General features: G+C 38.0%; 1 protein-coding gene across 17 annotated transcripts in view; it reads right to left on the bottom strand.

Annotated features, from left to right (window-relative positions):
- ITSN2 (intersectin 2) overlaps positions 1 to 12,038 on the bottom strand; it is a 140,648-nt gene that overhangs the window by 60,723 nt on the left and 67,887 nt on the right. For all 17 annotated transcript variants that reach the window (XR_014315451.1, XR_014315452.1, XR_014315453.1 and 14 more), the window contains 3 exons: positions 4,551 to 4,687; positions 1,756 to 1,892; positions 623 to 720 (listed from right to left, as the gene is read on the bottom strand). Coding sequence is in view for 13 of the 17 variants with exons in the window: in XM_082744988.1 (XP_082601114.1) it covers positions 623 to 720; positions 1,756 to 1,892; positions 4,551 to 4,687 (372 nt within the window). In the remaining 4 variants the exon portion in view is untranslated. The remainder of the gene's footprint in view (positions 1 to 622; positions 721 to 1,755; positions 1,893 to 4,550; positions 4,688 to 12,038) is intronic.

Genomic DNA, 12,038 nt, shown 5'->3' on the forward strand with positions numbered 1-12,038 from the left:
CCAGGTAATAGTACCTTAATTTATTAAGAAGAAAACTGAAGCAGAGACTAAAACCCAAGTTAGTAAGCTTCTAAAGCCTGTATTCTTTCCATTATGTCACAGCTGTATCAAATGCTATTCCCTGCATCTTCCTTTATTCATCCATCTTCTGTGGTTTGTGACTATATAATAAAGGGCTTTTGTTTCTAGGAACAAGGGACCGCATCTAATTAGAGCTACAGAACCCGCCTCCTTCAATTCTTTTAATGTTGCCAGAAAATAATCAGCTTCCCCAAATTTCACTGGTGATTTATTAACAAAATCAGCATCACCTTTTACGATGTGAAGCAATGGCACAGTGTAAAGAACACAGGATTTGAAAATCAAAGACATGTACTTGCAACCCTCTCCGTCACTGGCCTGCTGACTGTTACCTGTTGTGTAAGTCTCAGCTGCCTTACCTAGAATATGGCAGTGGTAATATGCAACTGTGCAGTACGTTGTTAGGGCCAAATTGGATAAAGTTAAGGATATGCATTTTAAATGACAAATCACTACATGAAATTATAGTCATTATTATTATAGAAAGTTATATACTTCATTGTATTAAGCTTATTCATGAACAAAAAAGATAGTTTCCTACCTGTATTATATCCCCAGAATTAAAACTCATCTCATCATGGCTCCTGGCTTCAAAGCGATATAATGCTTTATAATTTACCAAAGCACTAGCTGGCTCACCTAAAGAGAAGATAATGGTCATTATTTGCTACTTTCATGTACATACATCTTCATGACTCAATATAAAGAACTTGTAAAATCAAAAGGAAAAAAAACTGAACATCAAATAGTAAAATGAAAATCCATTTGACACAGGCTTGTTAGGATTTAAATATCTTGTATAGTCACAGAATCGATATAAAAGCAAACAAGGACATTCATCTTCAGTAAAGTAGAAGGCAATGAAACAAAGCCATGACTTGCGGGGTGTGCCACGCGCAGGGACGTCGGGGAAGGCAGAGGAGTGGTGGCAGCTAAGCCGTGCAAAGCGCAAGGAGGCCAAGCAGCGAGGTTTGTTCTGTGGCACTCAGGATGTAACAAGGAAGAAGAGGCAGAGAGAGAGGTCACAGATGAGGTTAGCAGTGAACAGGGTTCAGTGAAGAAAGAGCTGTAGATTAACCAGTATGGTTCTAAAAGAAAAGCAGAAGTGCTCACAGATACACTACCCTTAATAAGATTAAAAATACTTAGCTTTATTTGCAGAATAAATGCTTTGGCATACAGAAATTTCAACACATGTATCATCAATAAGGTTTCAAATACTTGTATATCCAAAAGAAATACAGTAATATGTAAAGTATCTTAGGAATGGATACTGAGCTGTATCATGAACAAAACATTCCTTCTGAGAAAATTTCAATATGCAAAGACTTAAAATTTTACTGTTGTATCATTAAAATAAACAGTTTAGTTAACACTGGTTGAATAAACTACAACTGTTTACTTCAATTATGAAAACCATGTCAAGGTCTGTTCATAGCTACTCAGTGATTATGATCCTCTTCTTTTCTGCAAGTTGTTTTAAGACTTCTACCCTCAGTCTGTTTTAATAAAGCCTTCTCCAAGTTCAATTTAGAAAAAGTTTTTTTCTGACTCCAAGGTTAACATCTGTTTAAATTTTTTTTTTTTGCTTTTCATCATAATCTTTTTATTCTTATTGCTTTCATTGCTCTGTCTCAGAAAAATCAAATCTATTATTTCTATCCTTATCCTTACACTGCTTCTCCTCCACTTTCCGCTCCTCTTCTTGAACTTTCTCTTGTGTTTTTTCTTCCTGGAGTCGCTTTTGTTTTTCTTCTTCCTCCTTTCTAAGACTTTCTCTCCATAAGTTTTCTTTTCCTTGCTTTGCTTTCCTTTACATAAAAAAAAAAAAAGAGAGAGTTTGCATAATGTCCTAAAATTTCTGTTATGCAAAATAATAACAAAATAAAAAATATCAGATCTTATTCCTCACAAACTATAGGAATATTACATATTTCTTATGTATTTATATATAATCTTATGTATTTATCATATAGCTAAGACATTAGCATGGGGTGTGGAGAAACAGTGGGGATCATGGATGAAGGGGAAAAACCAATTAATCAGGAGAGGACCCTTGGTCAAATAGATGAACTGGGGAGTAAGACTGACAATTTCTCATACCCTTAAATTCCCTCCTGTCAGCCAACCTCCCAACGCTGAGAAGAAAGGGGAACTATTCAGAAAATAAATACATAAGGTATATCTAAATGTTCTTCCCCTCTCTCCCGATTTCTTTCTTTCTCTCTAGATTTTTCACAAGGACTGTATTTCAGCTCTTATTTCCACTATCTAGCTAACCCCTGTTTTCAGGATTTGGTCATTACTGTAGAAACAGGAAATGCTTCTGGGCAGATTACCTACTTTCTATATTACCCCTTGGAAGTCTTTTTCATTGTTAGAGAGCAGGGCATGTTCCCCTATAGGTCCACGCTTCCATATATGCTTCTATGACATTTGATAACAGCTGCAGCTTGGTTTCTAGCTGGGCAAGTTGGTCTATGCCCTACCAAGGAAGACATCTTGGCTTAATTCCATGTCTCAATTCCTATATAATCCCCAAAACTGCAGACCCACTTACTCTGCCACTTCTCTTCCTCATTCCTGGACTGTCTTACACTCATACTCCTGGTTCATTATCCCATGATTAGCTTCCCCTTGACCCTTTGCAAATCCTCCCATAACCTCTCTCACTGCAAAGAGTGCTTCCTCCAGCACTTTTTGTGACTGACATCTGGCTCTCCTTTGAGGGCCACGCTTCTCTGAGGTCCTTTCTTCATCTCAGCCACCATTCCTTTTCCTGGTGAGTTCCTCCATCGCCTTTTCCCACATTCTTCCACACTAAGGTGACCTAATCTAGCCTCTACTTGAGTTCCCAGAGATTATAAATACCACAGAGTATTTCCCCCATGTTTACTGGGATAAAGAAAGGCTAGAGAGTTAAAAGAATATGAAATTAAATTTTGATAAACTTTCTTATGTGTCAGTGCCTGAGAAACAATTCAGAGCCAGAAGATACCTCAGAAGCTGGACAAAGGGCAAGGAGGCCAAACCTACACTGAAAACCTGACTCTAACCAACAGCGGAGGACAAGGAGGGAGCCTTCCTAGGCAAACGGCTAAGAAATCAAGTTGTTATTTCTAAGACTCAGCTCTGGACTGATTTGACATGTGTGTCTGCTCTGATTTCTTTCCTCTTCTATAGCAGGATAATGTGTGAGGAGGATGAATGAAATGAATGAAATGAAAACGTGTATTATTAATATGGCTTGCTGGCCTAGGAAAAATTGTGAGCGGTGATGCAATTTCAAAACACTTGCAACATCATCAGCAGAAAATTCTGACACAGTGACTAGCTATGTAGTTACTGCACTATTCCCTTATGCAACATTCAGTGGCAGTTAAGTGGTTAAAAAAAAAAAAAAGCTTCTAAATTTGAACTTCACTGTCTCCGCTCTTACATTATTCTAGTATTTCTTGTTAGCAGCCACAAAAGTGGGGGTCTTGGAGTAAGGAGTACTACAGAGCTCTGTCTGGCAGTCTCCAGCTCCTACTGGAATGATGAGGAATCAAGAACAAGGAGTAAAACCAGAGTGTCCTTGCATCACAGTCAACAGCGGCCACTCATTAAGTGTGCTGGGAGTGGTTATTCTGAAGCCGTTAAAAATAGAGGCCTACTACATGGTAATGTGTCTTTCTTGCCTTTCGAGTAACTGTTAGCTCCTTCATGGGCATTGCTCGTCTACTTATCTCCAAGGCAAAGAAAAGCTGGCTCCTTAGTATTTGTTAATTATACTGATTTCTGACGCTAGAGGACTTGGAGGGGGTTGTGGCTAAGGAACATATTAGAAACAAGACCTCACAACAGAAAAAAATTATGCTGAGTCTCTACAAAAATGCCTCAGATTCTGCAACTATCTTACTTCTTACTATAAATGGAGGCAACTGATAGGCTCAGTGGCACAAAGAGAACTGCATCAACATGGCATTATATACTCCATCTCATCACCCCATCTTATCACTTAATAAAATTAAGTATTTGGTTTTTGTGATCTTTTAGCAAACTTAACAGATTTACAATGGAGAGAAGGAAGTGATGAGTGTAAGACATTTGTGTTTGGCTTGCTAGCTACATTATTTTTACTTATGAGGCATGCATCAGTATTTCTATTTCTCAGGTGGAGAAATGGGGTTCAAAAGGTAAAGTGACTTAACCAAGGTCATCCAAATAGTAAGTGGTAGATCAAGAAGTCTAATCCAGGTCTGAGTCCAAACCCCTTATTCTTCACCAATGGAACATAAAATTGATTACTATAATCTCACTCCCTAAAAGAAAAACTGAACTTCTAAACTTCTAAACTGCTGACTCTAATTAGCATCCAAGGATAATCCTTTTATTTCCCTTAAATTTTCGTAGTCAAACTAAGATATGGGCAACAAAATTAGAATTCTAATAGTAAAGTAGTATATTAAATTTATCAGCTATATTACCTTATAGTCTCATCTTCTAGTTTCTTTTTCTGTATTAGCTCTGACCTTTTTCTTTCAATTTCCTTCAACTTGTCACGTTTGATTTTATGAAGTTGTTCAAGTGCTAACTGCTGTGTGTTGTAGCTTTCTCTCAGTTCCTAAGGAGAAAATGAAAATAAGTCAATATGCATTGATTTAAATATTTTTATCTTATATACTAATGTGGCATTTTATTAAGAGACAAAAATCTGAAAGCAAGTTAAACTAAAGTAAGAAGAGTAAAAGTTTAAAAAATATCTAGATGATTAAAAAGTCCTGAATACAAGTATTTAAGTCCTATAACCACTGAGGACAAATGTATGTTAAAGTCATGTACTTGTGTATTAACTCTTTTCTAAGGAATAAAGATAAGCCAACTTCATAAGCCAAATCTTTGATTTGATACTTTATTTTCAATTAAAAAAACAACCCCAATCCATTAAAAATATGGGGAAACAGGGTGGTGGCTTAATCAGTTGAACACACAGCTCCTGCTTTTGGCTCAGGTCATGATCTCAGGGTTGTGCAACAGAGCCCTGCATCGGGCTCCAAGCTCAGCTTGGAATCTGCTTGAGATTCTCTCTCTCCCTCTCCATCTGCCCCTCCCCCTGCACACACTGGCATGCGCTCTCTCTTGTGCTCTCTCTCTCTCTCCAAATAAATGAACAAATCTTTTAAAAAAAACATGGGGAAACAATCTCCTTATTATTTGAAGAGGAATTTTATTCAGTCATATTTTTTACATATGTAGGTTGACTGCGTACCCATAACTTATCCAGTAAGGTCCTGAACTAAACACAGAAGCAATTATTAAATAATTCAGCTAAAACTAAAAATGGAAAAGATAATGTCTACCTAAAATCATGACTATAGTAATCCAAAATAATGAGAAGTACTACAAACAGGAATTGAAATAAATACTTGCTTATTGAGCATCTAGTTCTATGTGGTGCACATAGGGATGCACAGGGAATCAAATCTAGGGCCCACTGGCTCTCAAGTTTTTGCCTTCAAAGAGCTTGAAGTCTCAAAGCAGAGAAAAGTCCCAAAACATGGGATAGAGATAAGCACCTTAGCAGAAACCTGTGGTTACTTTAACCTGTGGTTAAACCTGTGGTTACAGCATTTTCCTTCCATCTTCTAACAGCACCTGCCCAACCCTATTCTGCGAGTTTGTTAGGAATCTGTCACTCAGATTCCACCCACTCCCTCTCAGGTGCAGTCATTTAATCTAGGCCTAACTAATCAATCATAGCACCCCACCTCCCTGGCCAGAATGACTGGTCCAAAGGACATACACATGGATCCAAGCTGAGCCAGAATCCTTTCCTGGGATTCAGATAGACTATAAAGGGGAGAAAGAGGTCTTTTCTTCTCTAAACTCATTAAACTGGGATAAGGCAAACCTGGAGCTGTCCCACCACCAAGTGACGCCACTGGGGTGGAAATGAAATCCATACAGAAAAGAGGCAAGCAAAGACTGGAGACAGAGGGAGGGAGGCCTGTAGGAACCGACTCTCCCAACTGCATTCCTACGCCTAGGAACTGTTCCTTCCTAGTAGCACTTGTATGGACTCAGGAGTCCTGGGACTCTTCCAGTAACAACTCTTGTGAGCTTAACTATTTGAAATGAGTTTTTTTTTACATGCTATCTACAGGATCTTGAACAAGAGAGTTTAAAGAGACTGGATTAAGGGCGCCTGGGTGGCTCAGTGGGTTAAGCCACTGCCTTCAGCTCAGGTCATGATCTCAGGGTCCTGGGATCGAGTCCCGCATCGGGCTCTCTGCTCAGCAGGGAGCCTGCTTCCTCCTCTCTCTCTCTCTGCCTGCCTCTCTGCCTACTTGTGATGTCTCTCTGTCAAATAAATAAATAAAACCTTTAAAAAAAAAAAAAAAGAGACTGGATTAAGGAAGAGGAAAAAGCCCTCAAGAGGTTTCATGGCAAAGGTGGAACCTTCCACAGTACAGCTGACCCTCAAATAATCGGGGTTGAACTATTTGTGCACACCTATACACAGATTTTTAATGATAAATACAACAGAGTACCATAAATGGGTTTTCCTTATGATTTTCTTTTCTCTAGCTTAATTTTAAGAATATAATATGATATACATACAATACACAACATATGTATTAATCACTTTTATAGGTTAGGTGCCTGGTCAATAGTAGGCTATTAGTAGTTAAATTTGGGGGAAGTCAAAAGCTGTATGCAGATTTTCAACTCTATTGGGCACTGGCGCCCCTAACCCATGTGGCTCAAGGGTCAACTATATTTGGTAGAATGTTTTGGGGTATCTACTCACACATAATAACAAAACTAAACCAAAAAAATCCTCCAAAACAACCTCCCCCAAAACCCAAGAAATGCAATTTCTTTCCAGAAATAAAATATCTTATAAGTGGATCCTTTTAACTTGATTTAAGTGATAGATATGATCTGAGTACAATGCAGTGTAAGTGTGAAGACTACATCCAAAGTGTCTGAGATCAAGACTTGCAGCTTAAGCCAATAACAATAAAAATACTGCATTCAGCAAGTCTCCACAAATCTCAGCTTCAACAGTTCTCTTGGTCACACCTTTCTCTAAATTCTGCTGAAAACCAGAAGGATATGGTGGTTATAATCTATGGAGGAGCAGTCTGGCTTAGTGATAAGGACTCTGGGAACATCAGTCTGAGTCAGGCTCTGTCAGTGCTGTGCTGAGTAACATCAGGAAAGTTACTTGCAGTTTCCTCATCCGTAAAATGCAGTTAATTCTAGTACATGCCTCACTAGTACATGCACTCTAGTACATTTAATCCTCACAATACTGTTGAGGATTAAATGGGTTAGTATTTATAAAGTGCTGGAGGACACAGAGCAAGTTCATAGGAAGTTTAGCTATTATTATTGGCTGAGGTCATAAAGAAAAAGAATTGTAAGGTTAAGAGAGAGTAAAGAGGAGCCAAATTAACATCTGATCTTCTTATGGCTGCAAGATTAGCTCTCCAACGTGTCCTGAAAGATACTGTTTCAAGTCTTCCTTCACCAGCCCATTCCTGCAGTGTCTGAGTTCATTAGCTGCCCATGCTCCCCAAGGCATCCTGTGCCTTCCTCTATCATAATCAGCGTCTCCTGACTGTATGGTTCCCTTCCTCTATCATAATTAGCGTCTCCTGACTGTATGGTTCCCTCCAACAATGGACTGAGTTTCGTGACAACAGGACTGATTTTCATCAAGGTATCTCCACCCAAAATGGTCTGGTATTATGTGGATATTTAATTAATATTTCTTAAACAAATGAGAATGCAGAAACAATAGTCACACATACTAATAAGATTTGAAGAGCACTATAAGGCTTGCCAGAAACTTCCTCTGCCTGACTGCAATAATCTTGGCAATTCCTATCACTAGACTCATTCCTCTGGATTAAGTCATTGCTTCCAGGAAGCCCTTGTTCAATAGATGAGTTAACTGAGGACAAGTAAATTAATCAGCACTTGTGGACAGTACTGTCGCAGTCTTAAGAGAATGACAGATCTTTTTCAGGTTAAGGAAGTTCTATTCTTAATTTGCTATTAAGTTTTTCATGTTTTAATCATGAATGGATTTTAAATTTTCTCACATACTTTTTTTTATAAAAAGATTTTATTTATCTATTTGACAGAGAGATACAGAGAACAAATAGGCAGAGAGGCGGGTAGAGAGAGAGAGAAACAGGCTCTCTGCTGAGCAGGGAGCCTGATGTGGGTCTTAATCCCAGGACCCTGGGAGCCAAAGGCAGCTGCTTAACCCACTGAGCCACCCAGGCAACCCATCACATATGTTTTTTGCATCTAATGAGTTAAACATACTATTTTCCCCCTTTAATCTGTTTATAGGGCAAATTACATGTTTTTGTATGTCAAATCACCTTTGCATGACTAAGATAAATCAACTTTTTTGGTCATTATGGATTATCCTTTTTTATAAATTCTACATTTGTCTTTTTAATATTTTTTAGAATTTTCACCTCTATATTAAAACTGGCCCATAATGATCTTTTCTCACACTGTTCTTATATGTTTTGATATGTCTCTGATAGCTTTGTATAAGTTGGGAATAATCCCGTTTTTCTGTATTTTGAAGCAGCTGTGTAAGACTACACTTTATCTTAGACAAAAGGCTGAATGGTAACAGAAACAGCTATGTAAGACTAGATTTACTGGTTCCTCCAGTAAAGACTCTGCGCTTCTCTTTTAGGAAAGATTTTAAACTATAGATTTAAAATATTTTATAACAATAGAGCTGTCCAGATATTTTATATTTTGAGTCAGTTTTGGCAAGTCGTAATTTGTTCATCTACATTTAGCATGCACCAGCAGACTGAGGGGGAGAGGGAGAGAGAATCCATAAGTAGATTCCCCACTGAGTGCACAGGCTGCTGCGGGCTCTATCTCAAGACCCTGAGATCATGACCTGAACTGAAACCAAGAGTTGGTTGCTTAGCCAAATGAGCCACCCAGGCACCCCAATATGCTCTTCTAATGTTTGCAGCATTTATATTTTTATTTCCTTTTCATTCCTAATTTTATTACTACCTTCTTTCCTTTTAAAATTGGTCTTGCCAAAGGTTTAATTTTATTAATCTTTTTAAAAGAGTCAAATACTGGCTGTCTTGATTCCCTGTATTTAATGTCTTTTGTTTCATTGGTTTCCTTCTACTATTTTTGCTTTATTACACTAGTCTTTTTCTAGCTTCTTAAGGTGAAAGCTTAGCTTATACATTTTCATCTTTTTTTCCCCAATATAACCGCTTATGGTCAACTGTATAACCTTGGGCACCTTCTGTGTCTTAACTTACTCCTATGTGAAATGTGGAGAGGAATAATACTGACCTACATCACAGGGTTAATGTAAGGATTCAATAAGTAAGATACTTAGAACCATGTCAGTTCCAGAGAAAGCCCTTAATAAACCCTAGCTAATATCAATACATCTTCATTTATGAATCAGCAGCTACTGACCCCTGATATGACTGAGGAGAAGTCTGTTAATTTACACTACTCCCCACCACTCTGTTTCCCACTGTTGATATTTACTGGTGGTTAATCTACTTAGCACTTTTACAACTTAAAAATATACTTAATCGGGGCGCCTGGGTGGCTCAGGTCATGATCCCAGGGTGCTGGGATCAAGATCCGCGTCCGGCTCTCTGCTCAGCAGGGAGCCTGCTTCCTCCTCTCTCTCTCTCTCTGCCTGCCTCTCTGCCTACTTGTAATCTCTGCCTGTCAAATAAATAAATAAATAATCTTTAAAAAAAAAAAAAAAACTTAATCTACTGTTTCATTTTCACAAACACCTAACAATGTGCAACTCTAAATTTTTCTTTTTATTTTGAAAACTTTCGCAGACACTGATGATTTCACCCCAGATACCTCATCACTATTCCACGTTAACTACAACTCCAATGCCAGTACTAAATTACAGACATTTAACACAGCCATATAGTGATATTTAATACAGAATTCATATTCAAAAGTGTCCCCATTACCGTGAATACTGTCCTCAATAATAGCTTTCTCCCTTATCCATGATCTCATTGAGGGTCACACACTGCATTTTGCTGTCATGACTCTTTAGTGTCCTTTAGGAGTGGCTCTTTGGTCTCCTTAAATCATAAAGATTTCTTCCATCTTTTATGAGATTCACATTTTTAGAGTGCGGGTCAGTCAGCTGTTTCATAGATCAAATCACAATTTGGGTGTGTCTAATTTATTTCCTTACACTTAGATGAAATTATTTTTGGCAAAAATAATACAGCAGTGATGTGCTTCTTTCAGCGCAATGTATCAGGAGACATATAATACTGGTTTGCGCCATTTTGGTAATGTTAAATTTGACCACTTGGTTTAAGATAGGTTTACTTAGTTTTAGTCCTGAGTGTACCTCAATATGACTCAACAAAGCACTCACAAAAATTTTTAAATCCAGCACCTATTTCTACTGTTCTCATTACTCAGAGAGAGTACTTATTCTGCCATCCTGGTAGAAATGGAAGATGTAACTTGCTAAACTTAAACCACTAATACGAAATACCTTTAATAGTGATAGGAAGTAATGTTATATTCTGATTTTTACTTCAAGAAAGGATACAATGGGGGCGCCTGGGTGGCTCAGTGGGTTAAAGCCTCTGCCTTTGGCTCAGGTCTTGATCCCAGGGTCCTGGGATTGAGCCCCGCATCAGGCTCTCTGCTCAGCAGGAAGCCTGCTTCTTCCTCTCTCTCTGCCTGCCTCTCCGCCTACTTGTGATCTCTGCCTGTCAAATAAATAAATAAAATCTTAAAAAAAAAAAGGATATAATGTTCTTTCCAAAGGCCAGGTCTTAAAAGAGATTCAGTGGACAAAATACAGCTTAGCTCAATAATGTGATATAATGTGATACAAAAAATTTTTATTAGTCATGAAAAAAAATCCTGGCAGAACGTAAATTAGCATCTCAAACTTAACATCCAAAAACCCCAAAACAAAAAACTCTGAACATCTGTGTAGCACTTTAAAGTGTTTTTACACATAATACCTACATTTGATCTTGATAGCATTCTTGTAAAATGGATAAAATGATGACCAATTCTGAGACTCAGAAGATTAAGTGACTTGTCTCTTTTTGAATTATCTACACATGTCATTCAAACCCCAAATTGTACCACAGATTCTATATTTACTTTCACTTAACTCCACTTTCAGCTAAATTACTAAAATATCTTTATTAGATAGGAAACATTTTAAAAATTAAATGAATTAAAGGGATTTGAAACCAACAGTATTTCATGTCCATTCTAAAGGAGTCAAGAACACAAAAGCAGCATTCTGATTATGAGGAGGCAACATCAAGTCTTAGTAATGACCACTAACACTAGTGTGCTCATTCTCTCAGTCTGTTAAACAGTAAGGGGGATCACCCACCTCTATCCTGAATCAGAAGGGCCATCAGTAAAACTCAATTTCAGAAGCACTGTCTGTAGTAATGAGGACTAGTTAGTAAGGCCAGAATGACAAAGCCCCAATGGAGAAATTTAGGATAGAGGTCTGTGATAAGCCCCAATTTGGCTGTTGGCAGATTCCACTTTGTCTCAAAGGAATAGTACCTCCTCAATCACTATCCCAAGTCAGCAGTGGTGACCTTCAATGCACTGAAAGTACTGTGGTGATTCAGGATGATCCCTACTAATAAGAACAACAAAAAAATTTGTATGGTTCATAATAGTTCACAAAGCACTTCTGTACATACGCAATCTCATTTAATCGCCCTACGACTCTGCAAAGAAGGCAGAACAGATACTATCAGCTTCATTTTGTAAATGAAGAAAGCAAAATTTGGAGGTTAAATGACAGTTACACAGCTAGCAAGTGGCACTGGTAGGACTATAACTCATTTCTTCAGATTCTGAGGCCAATACTCTTCTCACTACTAACTCACTGCTAAAGATACGACAGTGCGTGAATT

This window comes from Mustela nivalis (genome assembly GCF_964662115.1).
Source record: "Mustela nivalis genome assembly, chromosome: 8".
Classification (NCBI taxonomy): Eukaryota; Metazoa; Chordata; class Mammalia; order Carnivora; family Mustelidae; genus Mustela; species Mustela nivalis.